The sequence below is a fragment of the Aplidium turbinatum genome, chromosome 8 (genome assembly GCF_918807975.1).
Source record: "Aplidium turbinatum chromosome 8, kaAplTurb1.1, whole genome shotgun sequence".
Classification (NCBI taxonomy): Eukaryota; Metazoa; Chordata; class Ascidiacea; order Aplousobranchia; family Polyclinidae; genus Aplidium; species Aplidium turbinatum.
In genome coordinates this window covers 14,160,697-14,181,682 of record NC_137479.1, presented here as the reverse complement: position 1 = coordinate 14,181,682, position 20,986 = coordinate 14,160,697, and the positions used below count along the sequence as shown (strand labels likewise).

Sequence of the window (20,986 nt, the reverse complement as noted above, 5' to 3'; positions counted from 1 at the left end):
CGTGCATGTGCGTCATGGCAATCCCACAAAAGCATTAGCCTACATATAAATTGTTTGGTTCAATGAAAACTATATTGCTATTGAAGCGAGCAGGCAGAAAGAGAAATATGAAAGTCGGAACTTCCCGTTAACATTTCATCGAGAAAACTGCCGTAGTTTTTTTCAAATAATTTAAAGTGACAAAACAACAACAGCCTTGTCCGGTCGGTCATGTTACGCGAATGATAGGAAAAATCTTATTGATCGTGAAGTCAAACTCTGGTTTCGCGGTCGCACCCTGCTTGTGGCCGCCTGCCAGTAGCTTCGTCACAACCAGATTTGTTTTTGCGATTTTGAGCAGGTCTTGAACCTGTGGATGAAGTTTGAAAACTTAAGACGATGCACAATATGCCAACAATACTCTACATTGACTTAATGTCTGCAAGCAATTGGGGTTTGTTCTGCTCTAACCTGTTGTACAACATTTAAAGGCATTGATGGTAATTTCTCATTAGAAAAGCTGATTGCGTAAGGATGCCTGTGTGCAATTGACATCATCGTAGTTTGTCGTCATTTATGAGAAAATTTCAATTTAGTTTGAGACTGATCAACCGCATACCTCTTGCTTTGAAGCCACACTTTCGTAAACCACCTTAGCCTGCGCGAAGTATTTCGACGAAGAAGTGTAGAAGTCTTGTGCGGTCGGTTGAGGGAAAAACTGATTCACGTCAACGATTTCCTAAAACCAAAACAAGGAAATGCAGCTGCCATCACAGGAAATCATTCGAAACTTTTTGGCTATGCTGAAATAAATAATGCTGACCTGAAACTGAGTGTAAGGGGCAAACGGTGGAGTCGAAATGCAGAGAAAGGGCTCAAACCGATGTTCGTAGCGTATTGATTCATTGTCGTACAAAAACGTAGGAGACTGTATCTTTCCTTCGACGAAGAATCCAAGCATCGCTTTAAACAAACCGCCAGCCATCAACTGCGCACCCTGTGAACATCATCATTTGTTAAATGAGTCTTCGGTTAAGTCACTGTTGGAAGATAGAACGCGCACAGTATGTGCAGACGTTGAATTAATGTAAAAATGACGGATTTTGCTGTCTGACTCAGAGGACCTGGCAACACAGAGAGCAAACCTGTCATTTGTAACAATGATTGAACGTCTAGTCGTCTTCGCCTTGATCAACGCAAAAAGGTCTGATTTGCAGGTTGGGCGTACTCTGCTAGTAAAAAGTTGATCTTTCACATGAAACTTCATCGTACTTCGTGCAATCTTTCGTATTAATAACTCACTTAAGTAAGACAAAACATTTGTTGACCATTATGTTTTGACGTTTGTTTGATCTTTTTTTAAATCATTGTATTCTTTCTGCGTTAGACTTCCTAAGTTTTATGACCGTAAAAAGCAAATTTTTAATTTCAATTTGAAACATATCCAATTTTTGCTGTGCAACTTTTCTTTTTTAAACATGCAAATGAAGTTTATATCGATTTGTGCTGCATACCCTGTTGTAGTGAATAAAATGACGGTTTCCAAATGTAAATTTGATTTTATCCTACGGCTCAGGTTTTGCTCGCAATCAAGACGTGGAAGCTTGTGTTCAGAAAGGTTTCCTAGTAAAACTCCTCATTTCAGGGTGGTTTTCCCACAGGGTTCGCTCCAAATAACTTTCCCTCCACAGATCATGAGCCTCTCTTCAGCCTAACAGTGCACGTTTCTTGAATTTCTTAAAGAATTTCTCCAGCTCAACCTGATCTTCTGTGACCTTCCACTATTGAGTATGGATTAAGCATTTGCTGTCATTCCGCAACACACGCCCATACAACCTCAACCACCCTCGCCCGCTCATAACGAGTCTCGGTCAAGTAACTCCATCAAGCTTTGCAGTTGGTATTTCCTCATTGAGCATTGTGCCGCTTTTCCATCTCAGCATTATGCTGTTTGCTCTCTTAAGTATGTCTACATTTGTTGCGTAGTCAGAGCACAAGTTTCATCACCACAGACTCACAGAGCACGTGCAACGCTCAAAGTGGGCCTCCTCGTGCAACGCTCAAAGTGAGTCAAACCCATGCAATATGTGACACCGGGTATAAACGTCATATGTACTTGCCGGATGACGTCATCTCACCTGACAAGTGGCAAGCTCTTGAGAGTGGAGACGAACTTTTTTTCTGTTTTTCTTAGACTTTTTGTTGTTGCGCGACTTCGAAGATTGTTGCTGTTCGGCTAGTATCTCATCCTTCTGCAGATGGATCTCAGCTCGTTTCATCGTCGTTATCTGCCAACTCAGCAACACCTCGGAAAGATACCTGCGCACATCGTCCACAGTTGAAAGCAAGTTCGGCCGAGAGCATTTTTTTCACGCGGCTGGTTTCTTGGAAATATGTTTCAATCTTATCCCTACTTTTTTTTCACATACATCGAAAATAGAAAGAATGCAAAGTCTTGAAAAAATCCAGCAAAATTAATATTTACTGTTTTAGAATCATGGCAAAGTGTCACTGGAAAAGAAAACAGGAGAACTTCCTCACGCAGAAGATAAAGCTCTGTCGGACGTGCAAATCAGAACATTTGGTCTGGTTTGGCCCGGAATTTATTGTAACACAATCGAAGTTCATTGAAGCATTTTTTTAAGAAGATTTTGTATTTTCAACCCATTAGAACAATACTGCCGTACTCAAAATCAGCGATATTCGTTCGGACACCACCGATAAGCATAAAATTACATACCAATAAACGTAATGGAATTCGTGCTCGCTGTATAGCTGCAGTTCAAAACCGCTCATGAGAAACTGCGACATGATCTGAAAATAGGTTCAGAATGATGGTAAAAATGTAACTAAAAATTATGCAGCTCCTTCATATGGTCATAGATTTACGTTTTGTAACAGAATATTCAAGCACAACCTCTTCGATGTGATTTTTAATCAGCAAAAATGAACTTTGAAGTACAGTCCTTCCGGTAACTTGGTACCACAGGTCAAGAAAACGTAATTATAAAGCCATAGTAGAGACAAGCCCGAACTCAATTTCCCTTGCTTACTGAAAGGAAAGTTGGCTTGAAAAGTGAGCCACTTACTCTGAGAGAATGATGCAGAGCCCAACTTCCAAGAGACGTCAAATGTGACTTCGTGAACATCCCAGACTCGACATTCTGCATGAGAGTGGTCAGGTCGTTGTCGCAACGATCAGCTTCGTCCTGCGCGAATAATCAACAATTAGCATCAAACAACGTCAATTCAACGATTTTCAAAACACCGCTGCCATGCCTCGTAAAAGCTTATCGACAAAAGATACCAAGGCAGCAAAGTATTGAATACGCATGTCGTAGTCATTGAATCAATATAAAAATGACGGATTTTTATGTCTAGGATGGCTCAACGCTATACCTGCAAAGCTGCGAGGTCGTCCAATAAGCTGGCAAGCTTCTCTCTCTGTCGCGCGTAGTTGTGGCCGTAGACTTGAATCATTTTCACAATTGTCTGTCACACAACATACAGCGTAGAGAACGAGCTAATTTGAACGCAAAATCAAGCGAACATCTGACTACACCACTGCTTATTCTACATTTTGAAGATGAAGAGCTACTATGAGTTCCATACACAAAACCAATACATAAAAAATTTCCTTCCAGGTAGAATGAACTTGAGAAATTTGTTTAGCTTTATGTGCAGTGGTGTTTGTTTGTGTCTATTCCCAAAGAGAAACATGCCAAGACATAGAATTTAATAACGGATAACAGGTAAAATACAGCCCTTTAAAAAAGAACTGAGAATAAAAAAACAGAAATGCTGGTAAAACTTTACCACAGCGAATAGTTCGCCCAAACTACACTGCTTTGGAGTGTATGCGACTTACTCTTGAAGCTCTAGTTAAAAATGTTTCGACGCATTCTTTGGCTACAGCGTTGTTCTGCAATGAGGGATGATGAGAAGACAGTGCCGGCGGACAACAGAAGGAACGCAGGGACTCCTTTAATATTTCATTGAAGGAATATTTGCCAAAAATTCGTCTGTTTTCAGGCAAGAAGGTGATTTGTAGAATGGATCGGGTCAGCACGCATGGATGCGAGTGGGAAAATGCGACAACGAATTCCTAGAGAATAAATAGTAGATGGCACCTTCGTCTAGCGACGGATATTGCAAAGTTGATTCAAAACTACATAATCTGTTGCGTAAACAATGATTTCCAAACCACAAAGCAAAATGGAAACTTTTGAAAACTTATTTTCGGAAATTCTAAATAGGCCTACAATAGCACCGAACTCTCAAAACTACTGAAATGCTGGTTTATAATGAATATTAAAAAAAATTGCAGCAGTATTCGTAAAGAGTTTCAATAGGGCTTTGCTAGAATATCTATTTACTTTGATGTGGAGGTGAATTCACGAGCAGTTTAACAAAAGCACCAAAAGTGATTAAAACACGTACACGGAAAAAATTATCACCTTTCTTTTTTGCAAAGGATCAACAAACAGTGCAAAGCTATACTCACCAATATCGAGTGGAAAGTTTGAAATTTTGTCATTTCAATGATAGACATCAATCTTTTGATGACGTTTCCATAATACGACAATAGTTCACTTCGTTGACGCAGCTTCGTGTATCTGGGAATTGTAAAAGTTTGTTAATTTGATAAAGAATTACAGTAAAACTTCAGGGGGAACACAAAACCACCACTCATGTGAAGACATGGCATACAGCATGACCAAGTTGACTAAATACGCAGACAGCAAAAGCAGTCATTTTCACATTGATTTAATGTCTGCAGACGTTGAATCAATGTAAAAATGACTGATTTTGTTGTCTGAGAACGTACAATGGAATCCTATGGTCAGCCACAATGCATACAAGTCCTCACAGAACGTCTAACAATCAAACTAATGTGTTTCTCGGCAGTCGAGTGTAGCAACAATTGACAGTGATACCCACATGTTTCGCCCATGAGGCTGAGCTCATCAGTATCGCACCACCACAAATCAATGTTAAAACAATTCAACACTGCAAGAAATTATACAATAGAACTCGCCTATAGTGGCACCTGAAGGAACCTTTGAAAAAGTGTCACGATAACGAAATGCCATTAGAGCCGAATTCTATCCTTAGCTTAAAGACCTACTAAATGAAATTTTCAAACGGGAATAAAGCATTAAAATGCGTAAACTGAACATTTAAGAATACATTTCAAAAAAAAATTACCGAATAAAATTTGTTTTCAATGGCACTGGCAAGGCCCAAAGTCCAATGTTTCATTTCTTTTTCATTTTTTTCAAAATGACCAAAAAGTGGAAAACGGCTGCTCTATCGACAGCAATAACAAATGCCATGTTACCACATCTGATGTTTTAACATCAGATCTGATGTTTTGAGCAAACTGTGTGATGTTTTGATGTTGAAATCTGATGTTTTGATGTACAATTGTACATACATATACATAGCCTACAGTTAAATCGCCCGCAGTAACAACTTTTGCGCGATCAGCTGATTGCTAGTCTATAGTGACGTAGATGTACAGTCGCACGCTTCGCTGCTCACGCCCATTCCCGTTTTGAAAGCTCTGACAAAAGCACGCGCGAAATGCTGATCAGACCGCAATGGGGCAAAATTTTATTGAAAATCGTTTTATGGTAGCATGTTAAACACAAAGAACGTGGAAAATCGCCAAGTCAGGTTTTTCCTTTAGTATCCCTTTAAAACAAAATTCTGCAACAGATGTCACTATATAGAGTAGACAAACCTTGGAAAAGTTGGGGGAAGCAAACGTTGATTGACTAAAGGTTCAAATCCATACGAGATTTCATGACCATCGTCCGAGATGGTTGGCTTGAGAGCCAGGGATAGAGTGCTGAAAGGTTAATGACGACTAAGTTTTATTGGATTTATTTCACAAAACGCGTTTGACCAAGCAACAAACCACTCAACAGTCAACAATAGAGACATTGTATGATAAAAATATAGGCAAGAGCTTACCTATCAACATCCTTAAGCTGCAATTCTGCCTGGACAAGATGTTTTTTACACCCTTCCAACAAATCAGTCTGTGACAATAAGGGCATTGGTTACACTGTCATGTGGTAGTTTGATTAAGATTGTATGCCTCAGCCAGGTGGAAGCAAAACATAGTTGGTTTCAATCGGTTTAAATCTTAGGATGTAGAGTACGCAAAAATACTTCAATAAAAAAGCGAAGAATAATTACAAAAGCTTCCTTTTAATTCTGATATTTTGCATCGTACCTCCAGAAAAAATGAGTAAGTTAGACGGTTAAAAACTGCAGCTGGCCAACTTTAGTAAATGCATAAAAAATTCAGTTTCCCATATTTCTCCATTAATAGAAAACCTAGGGTATGGGTGATGACTCGGGTCACAACAAAAAACAATCAAATCGTCAATCGAGTCACCTCTCTGCCGAACTGCATCAATGCTTGTAAGAAGAATCTGAGAAACTTCGTTCGTGCCAGCAAAGCCTTAAACTCCGTGACCTGTTTGCTGGACTGACCGTTTGTGTTGTTGTTTTGAGATTGAAGTTTCGATTTGCAAGCCTGGAACAGGTTTAGATCTTTAATTAATTTAAAAACAAAATGCGTGTGATTAATCCATGTAACAAATATGAGAATAAGCTTGTTTGAAATTCAACGTGTTCTGCAATTTGTTGTGTGAGCAATGAATATGTGTAGCAAAGCAAAACCTCGTGCAAGTTGGCGAAAGTACAATAAAACCAAACTTGAAGAAGGTATGTATGGCAGTGGTTACTGGAATGGCGCTGCTATCGAAGCTACCCACCCGCATCGCTCTGCTGACGTCATCCTCCGCTTCCTTCAACATTCCAACAACACGAAGATCGGTGAGGCCGGTGGCAAACTTGAAGCCATACGTCATCGTATGAAAGTCTTCTTCTTCAAAGACATTCGCCTATTGCACATTCGTTGTCAAAATGAAATCGGTTATTACATAACTTATTGTGATTTTACTCCAATTTCCTCCTACAGCTTTTAAATCTTATTAGTTTTTTTATTTTATATTATTTCAAAGTAAAGCTAATCAAAAGTGAATCGACTTCTCTTACTGCACTGCCACTCTGCCAGGCTACTAATTTACACGGTCGACGAAACGTCATGGCAAACAACCTATCTTACACATTTCATAAGTCAGTGCAGATAAAATGATCTGTTTCAGCCTAGCAATAGGCTGAAATATATTGTTTTATCTGTACTTGCGGAACAAGTTATGAGCAGGCTGCTAAAGGCGAAGCTTTATCAATTACATTACCTTATATATCTTTTCTTTCAAGACGTCGCATAATTTTAAGATACCGATGCAATAAGCTTTTAAACATCTATCTTCGATAATGTCTGTATTATGAAGATAAAGACATGTGAAAACAGTTTGTGCCATCGATTGCCCATCCAACCAAGATATCTGCAAACAAACATACACGATCAATGATCATGCTGTTTCAGATAAAAATCAACTTATATTCTAATTTTTAACCTCACTATGCTTTTTGTCCTCTTTTCAATAAATACTGACGAACAATATTTTTTATGATATGCCTCCATCGTGCAATCCTGTATTACCGTCACGCATTGCATTCAAAGAAGAAGTTGCAGGTAATTTCTTACAATTTTGTGTCAAATACACTTGATCATTTGGTCAAATGCAGTCTAATTCATGTTCTTTACGAAAGTAATACGGAAAACATGATTTACACCTTGAAACAGTGTGCGTATAGTTTCAATCTTTTATTTCACACACAGCAAAGTGCAACACATACAGATTAATGCACATTATTATTACCCTACCAGACAAGCTTGACATGTATCCATGATGATAATGAGCTCGGAAGGTTCCAGATTCTTTAACTTAATTGATCCCTGTTCTACGCGCTCTTGCAACGACAGAACCTGAAATAGTGATCATGCTGATGATACTTAAATAACATTAAGTATTTTTAACAATTATATAACAGCAAGATTCTGTACTTCCAGAATCTATCACGCAAAGACCGGATATAGGAACATATATTGATTGAAGACGTCATGTCAATGCTACTCTTAGCATCAAAGTAATGCCAAGTTTTTAGTTGTCCGCGATATTGTGAGACCCCGATAAACCTTCTAGTGCTCGGTGATGAATACTACTTAGTGAATAAAATCAAATATAGTTATTACTATCTGAAGCCTTTACAAATTGTTTCACCTAACGGATCATCAGAAGGTCTTATTCAATGAATATGTGTTCAATTTTAACATACATTGGGGATAGGGGAGAGGACCTGAGGGTGTTACTTTGAAGAAATGAGGTGAATAGCGGATTTTGGGGAGGATTGGGGAAAGTAAAATTTTATTGAAGTGGAATAATTGGGTGATTTTGGTTAAAATGACTTTTAAGACAATGGAGATTTAAGTTGAGTGAAGAATTTTGGAGAGTGGTGATTTAGGATTTTGATGGAAAATGCAATAGTGGAGATTCGATTTTTTTACTACAAAATGTAATCTTTTAAATCTCTAAAAATTATAATTTTAACCGAAATTCCCCAATCACTCCACTCTCACAAAATGTCACTTCTCCCAGCTACCAATTTTATAAACTTCTTCATTGTTTCAAAGTTTCATCTCTCCACCAACATTCCCGAATCGTCCAACTCTCTTAAAATTGTCCACTTCTTCCAAATAGCCAATACTTTCCATTGGCATACAATTTTATTCTCATGTCGAAATCCTTCATCAATCCAGCCACCCAAATTCTAATCTCTTAAACCTCCCAACTCTAACCGAAATTCATCAATCGCACTACACGAGGAAATTCAATTTATCCAAACCCCCAAAATCCAATTTGTGCAAGCTACCATTAAAACAAGTAGTACACGCCGCCTTTCTTTTAGATCAGATGAGAAGGTAAATAAGTAGGAGAACTGGCTTTGCTGTTTTAGACGTCTTCTGTTTATTTATAATCCTAGATAAATAGTTTAAATACTAATAACACAAGGGAACACAATTTTTGTTGACTTCGATCTAACAATTGTTTTTGACTAACTTTTGGGCGCTGAATCCAAAAATGACATCAGTTTTTTTCTATCACGTCAAGTTTTTAAGCTAAGCACCCACCACTTTGTCTCATAACCCACAAAAAGTACAACATTTAAGACATCTGCGTTTATTGTATAAAACGTTATAAGAACTACAAGCAACCGAAAGTAACTCCATGGTTTTCAAATAAACATTTGTACAGCTATATTCTATTTCTTAAAACGGATATTGCTTCTGCAGGACAAACAAAGAGCGAGTTTTAGGGCAAAATTTACGCTTGTAGCTTTTCCTGGCATGTTCAAGCTATGGGCAGTCTCGCTTCTCCAGCAATAGTCAGCCAGCATATGCAAGTTTCATCTTCCCTGATATCTTTCCTCCATCACCTTCAGATCTTGGTGGAATTTTTCTCCTTGCCCATCGCTGACCGCACCAAGGTTTTCCGGGAAATTAGCAAGATGGCTATGCAAAAAATGCATCTTGATGCTCATGTTGTAGCCAAGTTCTTTGTAGCTTTCCAATAGCTTCTGAATAATTTCGATATAATTCTCTTCCCGTGTATTCCCCAGAAATCCCTTGGCAAAGTTTTTAAATGATAACCACGCATTTTCTTCCAATTCTGACATTGAACCACTGAAACGTTCATCTTTGATCAGTTGCCGAATTTGTGGACCATCAAATACACCAGTCTTAATTTTTTGTGTTGACCGGCCAGGAAAAGCCAAAACGAGGTAATTGAAACAGTTGCTTTCACTTTCAGTTGGCAATGCTTTAACGAATCGCTTCATTAGGCCGAGCTTTACATGGAGAGGTGGGAAAATAATTTTCTCTTTGTCAACAAGTGGCTCATGTAGAATATTGAGATCACCAGGTTTAAGGTCAGATCTCGGTAACAAAGCTGCTGTCACTTCGAAAGTACGGTAAAAACGCACTTTCTTTCGATCGAAAGTATGATACCTTCGCTCTTTTTCAAAGTAAATTTTTCTCATTTAACTTAATCTGGATGCTAAGAGTTCCAAAGCTTTTTTTCCTAGTTCTAAATCTCGTGCCAAATCATTCAACTCATGTTGATGGAATACACCACGTTCTGAATCGTCTTCAATTTCAAAATCTTCATCATTAGGCCTGCCATCACTAAAACAATACATATATTGATTTCCATTTAGGATAGGCTAGGGGATCTCCTGACTAAGAAGCAGCAGGCCAGCGATTCTCCATCAAGTATCAATTAATCATTCTTTATTACAAAAATACATGGAAAATCAGCAGAGCCCTATCGGCATATGCATTTCGCTCTAACTGTAGAGCATCATTAGTGCCTTATTCAAATAGATTTTATTTGAATAAGGCACTAATGATGCTCTACAGTTAGAGTTTAGTTTAGTTTCTATTACATATTATTATTATTATATTATTTATTGTTGTTATTGTATTAGTTACAGTGTAGTTTCTATTTGAATAAGGCACTAATGAGTAATGATGCTCTACAGTTAGAGCGAAATGCATATGCCAATTGGGCTCTGCTGATTTTCCATATATTTTTGTAATAAAGAATGATTGATTCATCAGTAAAACATTCATCATATGATCCAAATCTTCGAGCGTAGGTGTTTGAACGAAAACTGGAACTAGGATTTCAGCTGAATGAGGCACTGGACATATAGCTGATGGAAGACTTGAATACTCAATTTTACGTTTGTTTTTCTTTTTATACCCTGAAGTTTGCACCAAGCAAAAGTAACTGTGTAGCCTAATGATCTTTGGGCTCTCGCCACAAACCATGGGTCTACCGAATGCCAATTTGTCACGTGTTCCCTTGGTCTACATCCGCAAACTCTCGATACACTGCTTGCATACCTTGTGGGGTGCCCAAGACTTATTTTGATCACCAAGGTTTATTTTGAAATATGTGAAGTAGGCTTGTTTGACAAATGACGTCTTTTCTTTGGCTAAGAATAGTAAAACTGCTGCAAATATAGCAAAAGGAATCCGGATTATTTAGACACTGACGACGAGAAACAGCAGACGCAGACAAGATAGTATTCTAACAAACAAACATGTAGATTGTAGTACATAGGCCTACATGGTTGAAAGTGGAAAGCAACTAACTTCAATTTTACCATGGTAATCTGGTTTCGTTGGATGATTGCATCCTCCTACCAAAAATGGGGAAATAGCCTAGCATCCACCTAAATCGATGCATGTGCCTTTTTTAGTTAATAATTCAGTTGAACCTCCTTGTATATAACTTACTATATGATTAGCTTGTGCATTCCTTTTACGTATGGAAAAGCAACACGGCTAAACTCGTGAAAAGTTGCATATTTTGGATGTATGCTGTAGAGCAAAAACTTGACGTGGTAGAAGAAAACTGGTGGCATTTTTGAAATCAGCACGCCGGAATTAGCCTAAATCAAGTGCAAAATCAAAGTCAACAAAAAAAAATTTCAAAATTGTTCCCCAGTGTAATGCATTGCTATTCTCAACGAACGATTTGCACGACTTACCGTACTAAAGTAAGAAAAAGTTAAAATAAACATTTCAAAACTTCACCAAAACCGAGAATTGGTTCACTTTTAGTTGAAAAACACATGTCAGAAAATTTACCAAATAGTAATAAGAAGGTTGTTCAAAACAGAGATATTCGGCTAGCCATTAATAAAAAGTTAGACAGATCTGGGATATAAAGTGACCTGTCTCTTTGCCTGTTGTCCAATCATTCCGGCATCCATTTTGGGATCCATCATTTCAATTGCACTCATGGCTTCAAACAGACCAAAGCTATCAACAAGTAAATTTAAAAAAAATTATTACGTTTGTCAGTAAATGTCACTTCTCAAACTCAAGGATTTTAAAGGAGTTGAGAAGCTTACACAATACACATGTATGAAATCATTAAGATTAAAAACGTGATAACAGTGTAGAAAAAATATGCAAAAGGAAAAAAGTAGTTCCAAATTATAAAAGTTTAATTAAGTCCATCAAAGCCCGACCGAAATAAAACAAGGAATTGGAGAATCAAACTCATATCTAACGACACAGAGGCGAGCACTCAAACCACTAGGCCACTGTGCTTGTAATTGCAAATCAGTTAGCAGAGAGTATTTAAAAGGTATGTAGTTAGTGGATGTACTCACTTCGGCTCATGGACAAGCTCACCCAGTTTCAATCCTGTTTAAAAACATGACTTCAGTAAACATAAACAAACAACAGTTATTTAAATTATATGACCATCAATTTTCAACACAGTATTACACGATATATCAGGGGTCACCAACCTTTTTTGCATGCGGGCCACTTTGGCACTAAGAAGAGCTGTGGCGGGCCGCACTAATAAAATGTTAGGTAGGTTGACTCTTATGCTAAAAAAGAACGCATTTCGTACCCAGTATCCAGCGTTACATGTTGTTCATACTTATGTTAGAATACCGCAGCAACAAAATTAATCGAACAACGCTACTGCCAGGCCAAGCTCCTTTTACAACACTTTTGACTTTTTTTTAACAATGCCTGATAAACCAGGCCACTTGTTTTGCGCACTTATAGCGAGGCGAGCGGTTTCATCAGAATGTGCATCGCCAAGCAAGAGTGGTGTTGTCACTTCGCTTCACAAAAGATATCTTGCAATTAACAATTTTAGTAAACAAGGAAATGTTTGACACATCGCTATACAGGCAACAATAGTGACCTACAAACATATCAGTGAAAAAGAGGCTCCAATAACAGGGAAAAAGAAATCAGGCACCATGAAACAAATGCTTGTAGAAATCACCCAAAAATCGTAATTCTATCGTAATTCATGAACAGTCTTCCCTTTAAAAAAGCAATGAGTTGGTTTTTCATCCTTGTTGTGAAAGTCTATAAAACCGTCTTTCTTTTGTTGTATACAACTGACACTTGCGATACTTAGCCTATCAGCGTGGCAAGAATTTGTTGATTAACAACATTTTGCAGAACTTGCTTCGGCAGTAGCCTACATATACTAAAATTGGAACGATACAGAAAAGATTAGCATGGCCCTGCGCAAGGATGACACGCGAAATCGTGAAGCGTTCCATATTTCTTTAAAAAAAGAAAAAAAAACATTTTGCAGTACTAAGCTAGATATTTTCATAATACAATCAGAAAAAGTCTTTAAATTTATATATAATATTTTGCCAATTTATTATAAATTGAGTTGGCACACCGAACTATTTTGCCAACAAAAACTTGCATAAAGAGAACACTGGTCGTGAAACATAATAACGGTGAAACCCACACTAGTGTTTACATGACATTTGCAAACTTAAAATAAGCAACCCTATGCTCACAGACATTTTCGAAATTCGAAAACAGACGTTTTAATCAACCACTGTTACAGTGTGGCTGGACATCGCATTGGAATAGCTTTAAGCAACCCCCACCTAGAACTATAATCTGATTGGTCGGTCGGTGGAATCGTATGCAAAGCGAAAATATGCTTCCGGAAAGTATTTTTTGCCTTCGTGCTCTTTAACTCCTCAAGAAAAGTATTTTTGGTTATACTTGTACGCTGATACCTTCCGCGGGCCGCAGCGATACAGCGTGGCGGGCCGCATGCGGCCCGCGGGCCGCCATTTGGTGACCCCTGCGATATATAGAAGTAGCCCATTAAGCCCCAAACTAAAAATGTTATCAACCAAAAATGTCTGGTTTTTATATGTCTATTGTCTAGCCTGCTTTTCTCATGCAGCTTTCGCACTGGATGCTTTGCATTAGTTGCATAACTAAATCGCACATGGCCTTTAGTCTGTAAAGAATGTTATAATGGCCTAGTCTCTCTAGTTTTAGTCACCATGCAAGGACAACTCATCATTAACATCACACATTTACATGAGCATTTAATGAATGGTCATATGATTTAGATAACAATTATTATAGTAATAAAAAAACATAACTGATCTATTGTGGTTGGAACAGCAATTCTCTACAAAAAGCAATTGTATACTAAGATTTTCTTTCACCTTCACAAGCAGTTTTAAAGTCGTCTGTGACATCCACCCAATTATAGGTGACTTCGGGTGCTTCAGGAGGTTCCTCCCAAATTGGAACTGGGCTAGGAGATGGTGTTTCTTTCGGCATGTCATCGTCATCTACCAAGGGCCCTCCAGATACAATGTCCATGATATAAAACAAAACCAGCACAGCAAAGATATAAACACAAGTGGCTAATTCAATCAGTTTTGTTCATAGAATAAAAAATCTACATGGGGAATGTATGCATCTGCCTAAACAAAGAAATGCATGAACAGAACAAAAAAGTTTCGGCATGACATTCACAAACATATTATACTACCAGTACTACTGTTGTGTTATTAAAAACTACAGTTTTTAGCTAGAGTTAAAATTAACTAATTACTGGAAAAAACGTACGGTATCACCGTTATTTGCCCAATACAAAGTAATAAACTGGTTGAGAATGAGAATAACAGAACATCAAAAACTCTTGAAGCACCGGTGCTTTTGGTAAGGTTTAGAATACATGAAGTAGACAGATTGTGCATATAAATACAAAATTAACCTCAACTAACGAATATGTGGAACATACAAGAAATAACATAAAACAAAAAAGTGAACCAGAAAGACAAACAAGTTCTTATGACACATATGACAGCATAACATTGCATCAAATTAAACCTGTATTTAAGACAAGCACCAATAAAGATTTATCAAAAGTTTTTAAATTCTTTCTACTTTGGGTCATATACATTATCATCATACAGGACACAGATCATAGCTTTAAAACCGAGCAATAAAATATCTTAAACTACAACTTCACATAATTGCAAATCATAAAAGTTGATTAAACTACATCTAACATGACCCTTTCTTTAAATCTGATCTGCATTGACTAACTAAATCCACTCTAATTTCTTGAAACTATGCTGCAGCAAAGCAGTTGACTGTTTTTTTTATGTTACAATACTTACAAATATATAATAGAAAAATTGAGTTTTTGACTCAGTCGTACATGATAAGTCTGTCTATCTGCATATATTCCTGGCTTCAAGATAAGAACTTTATCACTATACAAGTCGATATGCAAAGAATACAGAAAATATAAAAATTTCCAGCAACAATCATTGTATTTTTTATTTATTAAAATTAATTCTGAAATTCTAAAGCATTTTCATTCGTTTGAAGAATCAAGTCTTTTGACTTCTTTGCTTCCCTGAAACTAAGTGACTTACATATCAATTTCTGGAAGAAACTTTCAATTTAGATATTTCTTTATCAATTTCATGAGGAAGATCAATAACTTTGTTTTTCAATGTATTTCTAAGTTTGTCGATGGCAACGTGACGCTCTTTGCTTTTTTCAAATACCTGGATTGCTACTTCCATGTCTGACTCACTCCACTTGCCATAAGTTTCCATATTGGGCGGATGCTGATTCCAAACCCAATTTTTATTGGGAAGCATCCAGTCCTCTCCATAATTTGCTTTAATGTACTGATCTGGATTGCAAGGAACTTTTATTTTTATCCTTAAAAACTCGGTCCAACAGGGTTTAAATTTTGGGAATTTATACTTGTATCTTCGGCCATCATTTGCTTGTGTTCTACCAACCCAGTAATGATCTACCGCTTCATAAGTGAATGATATGTCCAGCTTAACGTGTTCTTCTCCTTCAAACACTAGTTGAAGACTGTTATCTGCTTTTCCAAACTTGTGTACTAAATCCAAACCAGCATCATGCATTTCTTGATGAATCTTCATTGTGTAATCATAGATAAGAATACCAATAGCAATGTTGGCAGAATATGGGATGATGTCACATTGTCGATACCAACCCAAGCAAGTACTGCTACTTAACCAAAAAGGAATGTTCAATCCATCTAAAACTTCCTTAGCTTTCAAAATCAACTTTCTAGCGTTATCTTTGAAGTCTCTTTCTTTGGGTGTCAATGACATTTCATACAGTAATTTGTACTCTCTAGCTCGTTCATGGTCACATTCTACAAAGTGTGAATTCTTGTACTCATTCAAAAATGCTCGACTATGATATGGAACACTTACCATTAGTCCATCTATTTCTAGAGGGAGGCCAAGAAACCGTGTTGACAGGTCAAATACTTGAGCATATGTTGGAAATTTTGCACCAATCCTTTTCATGCTTTGCCATCCATCACTTAAAGCTGGGGCAAGCATATTCACAGTTTCTCTCCAATCATCAGGACGGACAGGTCCAACCCACATGTAGGTATTCAAGCGCAAATGTAAAAATGCTATGTGGATTACATAGTCACTTTTGGCAACCCATAAATATGTCGGTATTAACTTAACTGTGCCATAAGTAGCCAAAGCCCGTGGATCTACATCCATTAATAAATGAACAGTGTAACCTGCTTCTTTAAGGTCTTTGATGATTGTTTCCTCTTTACCATCAAATTCAGAGCCCTGGACAGCAAATGTTATCACATTTTTGTCTTGAGGATGATACTTACAAAGAGTTTTACATGTGTGTTTTGATACATGCCATGACTTTGGACGAGATTGGAAAAGCTCTGGTAAAATGTCTACATCAAAAAGAAGGAGGGGAATATCATACTTGTGAAATATTGAAAACAAGTAACTGAGACAAACTTTCTGTATTTGAATTGACTTTTGAGATAAGTTGTTAAAAGGAAATTTATCAACTCTTGTATAAGTGACAAATGAAGACAACAACACAATAGAAAATATGGCAATTAAGAAAGTTTTTACTTTCATGGACTGAACTTGCTTGACAATATCTTTCATTGCTGCTATTCTTTATTCTATATATATGTTGAACACTCAAGCAACTTATCAAAGATCATGAAAAGTATATAGTTTCACTTTCTGAGGAAAGCAGTTTGTAATAATATTACATTTCCATTCTGTAAGTAACAAGACAAGATGCTACTGTGTATTTCTTTACAACAAAATGACAATAAAATAGTTTCTTTGATAGTTCCATTTAGTGGTCCTCAAACTTTTTTAGCTCACTGTGCACTACAAAAATTTTTTTTTATGCACACTTACTACAAAAGAAAATTGCTTTCAAAATCTTTTCTGTAGAATTTTTAATGCTAATTGTACAATCACACTTATTCCATTGTCAATGCAAATACCTTAGCATTATCACTTATTTAAAGCAGTGGTTCTTAACTGCAGAACCACGGCAACATTTGTGACGGTCAGAAAGGGCTGCGATTTTTTCTTTGTTGTTGAACGACCAAAAATTCAGCGTTTGTTTGTCGAATAGTGGTACGACGTCACAAGAGTCAGATTATGAGCGTTTAGCCGCGAATTACTGCGTGATAGAAATTTTTTCCTTTGGTATCTCTTTAGTCTCGCTTAGTACATTAATGGTTATGCACGTACCCGCATGCAAACGCAGTGTTCAAAATGGCGGCGCTGACGCCTTGGGAGTTTCTCATGTGAAGCGTCTCTTTTAGACCTTGCTTTGAAGTACCTGGCGCAAGAAAGTTTACGTAAGTCGGCACTTTTATGATTGCATCACGTGATGCCCACCCGATTGTTCCTCGACCTGACGACGTTTAGTCCTCAGTTTTTTTTTCGTTTTTTTTTTCCGTAAGGCACGGCGTTTGTCGAATAGTGATGGCGCGTGTCGAGTGACCTCGTCACCGAAAAAGGCAAAAATTGCAGCCCTGCGGTCAGCTAGAAAGTTGCTTTTATTTCTTCAGTTTTCTCGAATCATTTTTTTGGCATTTTCTTTATGAAGACACAATTTTATGCCATGTCTAATGTTCTTGTTTGAAGATATGTTTATTTCAATCTCATTTCTAGCAGTTAGTGTTGTTCAAACTGATCGTAGGCTACAAACAGTAGGCTAGTGCAATTTAGTGCATGCAGGAGGGGCACTTGGTCACACGGGTCTGCTACTAGTCGAAGAGTCTGATTCGGAGAATTCCCTATTCGGAGACAGCCTTTTTTGGAGAATTGTAAAATCACAGCGGTATATGTATATTGAAAGGAATTAGCTTACAATAGAGAAATGAACGATAATGAATGAAATGAATGATTGGATTGTTGATGTTTGTAATGCATTGATGAATTGGACCATTTGTTGTAAGGACCATTTGTATGCATAAGCTATAGCAGTAGTTTGTAAACATTAAGTCGTCAAATACCCAACAAAACTACTGCACTGGTAGGCCATGTTTAGTCGCCAACTTCCAAAAATTAACATTTCTCCTCGAAAAATATTGCAGAGAAAAGTTATGCAAAAAGGCTGAGCGTAGACCTATAAAAACTAAGACTAGCTCAGCACTGATTGGAAAGCACTGCATTTAAAAACTGAAAAATCATTCAGGGCCTTGTTTGTTATTAATTAATAGATTTTTGAAATAGCAGAGGCTATATTTATCATATATTGTGAATATAGTGAATAATATTGTGACACTGTCTGCTTTGTAAAGCGCTGTGGAGCAACGCATTCTGCGATGGATACAGCGCTATATAAAAACTAACATTATTATTATTATTAAATAGCCTTTGAGGCTATATTATGCACCTGTTCAGTTGAACATGATGTTTGAACTCAACATGCGCTCAAGCATGCTGTAGGCCTATACATCTAACCTTTATCTCTTTGCAAAACATCAAGGCGCTCTCGGACATGCATAATAAACATATGAAGGTGGCAGCAATAAAAAGCAAAACAAACTGCAAAACTACGTAACATTCTCAAATTATACATTAGGTGTTGTAACCATGGCCGTATTTAAAACTCAACTAATTGTCCTGTTTTGGTATCAAACATGTTATAACAACCGCATTTTGTCACTTCTACTCTTTTCTAGACCTCTGCTATGTTTAGCATATAGGCTATTGTTTTTCGTTATGATGGTCAGAAAGAAAAACAAACTGAACAGTGAACATTGATGAAACTATCTTTTAAAACAATATTATTACTTTTTACAGCCACTAAACTTACATGCGATGAAATCTAAAGCGTCGAAACAAAGATCATTTGCAAGTTCGTTCATCAAACGTGTTCACATCCCCTTTATGATGAACAAAAACTACCCACATTGCAGCAAGTTAAAAAAAACTTTAACTGTGCTACTATATTTACATTTGAAGCACAGAAAAAAGTGAGCTGTACATTGGCGTACGCCGTACGTGAAAGTTAGTTTTTGGGGATGCGAAAAATTCTTGCCCAAATATAATTAATAAACGCGCCCAAATATTTTTGCGACAAAGCATAGACAACCTGATTAAAAATTCTACACTGTTACTGTTCCCAATAGCCTGGTATAATTTTGATTATTTGAGCAAAAATTCAAAAATAAGTTCAATGTTAATAAAATTTTGGAAACATGTTGAAAGTTTTTGCCCAAATTTTTGACTAGTTGAATAGTTTAAGGATATGGTTACATTTTATTTCACATTTGCATAACTATTATTTGAGCAAACAATCAAAAATAAGTTCAATTTTAATAAAGTTTTTAAAACATGCTCAAAGTTCTTGCCCAATTTTTTGACTAATTAAATAGTTTAGGGGTGTGGTTGCAGTTTATTTGACATTTGCATAATCTTTATTTGCAAAAAAATCAAAAGTTTGATTTAATAAAGTTTTTGAAACATGTTGAAAGTTCTTGATCAAATGTTTATTAAATTTGCCTAAATTTTTGACTAATTGAAAAGTTTGGGGGTGCAGCTGCACCCTTTGCACCCCTGGCTTCTCAAAAAATAAGAAAAATAGGAATAAGACTTTTCTGACACACTAAAAAACAAATAAACTATGTAGACTAACAACTTTCGATATTTTGACTATCATATACTTTACCAAATACCCAGACACTTAAATCAATTTAGGATAATACACTTTAGACAAGTGGTTCTTAACCGGGGGGGCGTGAAGCATCTCTCAGGGGGGAGGCGCGAGCTCTACAACAATTTTAATTTTTTTAATTACTTTAATGTCCTAGGACCTATGCTGTTCGTCATATTTTGTATTTTATTTTATATTGTAATCAGTAATTCTTGCTTTATTACGGTAGTTAGACCAGAACTTCACAAAACTATTCTGCGCTGAACTCCTTCAGATTTATCAAATTTTCTCGACGCTGCTTCATTTTTACTTTTTTGTTCAAATTGCTTTTTTACAGGTTTATTTACTTAATGCTTAAACTTCAAGGGAAAAACATCAGCATCATTAAGCATCATGACATCATTCGAACTTTTATAGCCAAACTCGACCTCTGGAAGAGTCGAATTGAACAAGGAAATCCAGCGAGCTTCAGTAACTTGGGTTCTGCTCTCAAAGATGGTAACTTTGAGTCTGAGTTGAAGAAACAAATAGAAACCCACCTTAATGAATTGAAAGCGGAGTTCATCAAATACTTTCCAGATCTGGATGAGAAGCATAACCCCTGGTAGTTCATCAGAAACCCCTTTCAATGCGAAGTAATTGAAATTTTCGAAGGAGGACAAGAGGAGTTTCCTGAGATGAAATTCAACTCCACAGCTAAAGAAGATTTCAAAGAACTGGAACTTGGGACGTTCTGGGCCAATTACCTTCCTGTTTACCCTCGTATCGCAACTCGGGTTCTTCGAATTCTAACAATGTTTGGATCCACGTATCTTTGTGAAGCTGCATTTTCTGCTCTCGTTGCTATCAAGACCAAGTAGCCTACAGAAACAGGCTGAGAGTCGAAGGAGACTTATATTGTTTACTCTCTGGAGTTAAATTTCGCATTAAAAATCTAGTCGCTAAGAAGCAGTGTCAAGTATCTCACTGATGTGTACAACAAACAGACAAAAATGCATTTTTCTGGTGTGATACTTATTTAAAATCTAGGGGGGCGCGAGGCACATGACCATTACTGAAGGGGGGCTTGATAGAAAAAAGGTTAACCACTGCTTTAGCCTACGGTATCTCAATTAGCCTCCACTGTCAAGACGTGGTTTAGCTTAATCTGACTTTTTTTTTAATTTAGCTAATTCAAAGCATAAAAACACC

General features: G+C 37.0%; 2 protein-coding genes and 1 pseudogene across 2 annotated transcripts; 1 reads left to right on the top strand and 2 right to left on the bottom strand.

Annotated features, from left to right (window-relative positions):
- Positions 1–208: 208 nt before the first annotated feature.
- Positions 209–20,354, bottom strand: LOC145775278 (N-alpha-acetyltransferase 35, NatC auxiliary subunit-like). The gene is made up of 19 exons (XM_082586536.1): positions 20,335–20,354; positions 13,996–14,259; positions 12,151–12,184; positions 11,707–11,794; positions 7,790–7,891; positions 7,257–7,406; positions 6,771–6,899; positions 6,389–6,529; positions 5,959–6,026; positions 5,726–5,833; positions 4,484–4,595; positions 3,848–4,084; positions 3,379–3,471; positions 3,069–3,188; positions 2,720–2,793; positions 2,118–2,298; positions 803–976; positions 599–718; positions 209–349 (listed from the first exon to the last, which is right to left on the bottom strand). Exons 2-19 carry the CDS (start codon positions 14,153–14,155, stop codon positions 209–211), a joined length of 2,232 nt encoding a protein of 743 aa, XP_082442662.1. The 5' UTR covers positions 14,156–14,259; positions 20,335–20,354.
- Positions 12,982–13,077, top strand: LOC145776496 (U6 spliceosomal RNA; annotated as a pseudogene).
- LOC145775279 (ribitol-5-phosphate transferase FKTN-like) lies at positions 14,260–17,021 on the bottom strand. Its single transcript, XM_082586537.1, has one exon. The coding sequence runs from the start codon at positions 16,771–16,773 to the stop codon at positions 15,226–15,228; it is 1,548 nt and encodes a 515-aa protein (XP_082442663.1). The 5' UTR covers positions 16,774–17,021; the 3' UTR covers positions 14,260–15,225.
- Positions 20,355–20,986: the final 632 nt, after the last annotated feature.

Excerpts from the sequence above, each read along its gene's own strand:
- LOC145775278 (XM_082586536.1), bottom strand. The coding sequence starts at position 14,155 with ATGGACATTGTATCTGGAGGGCCCTTGGTAGATGACGATGACATGCCG. Across the intron at positions 11,795-12,150 it reads GAGCTTGTCCATGAGCCGAA|CTTTGGTCTGTTTGAAGCCA; the intron begins GTGAGTACATCC and ends ACTTGTTGATAG. Across the intron at positions 4,596-5,725 it reads CTTCCCCCAACTTTTCCAAG|ATACACGAAGCTGCGTCAAC; the intron begins GTTTGTCTACTC and ends TACAATTCCCAG.
- LOC145775279 (XM_082586537.1), bottom strand. The coding sequence starts at position 16,773 with ATGAAAGATATTGTCAAGCAAGTTCAGTCCATGAAAGTAAAAACTTTC.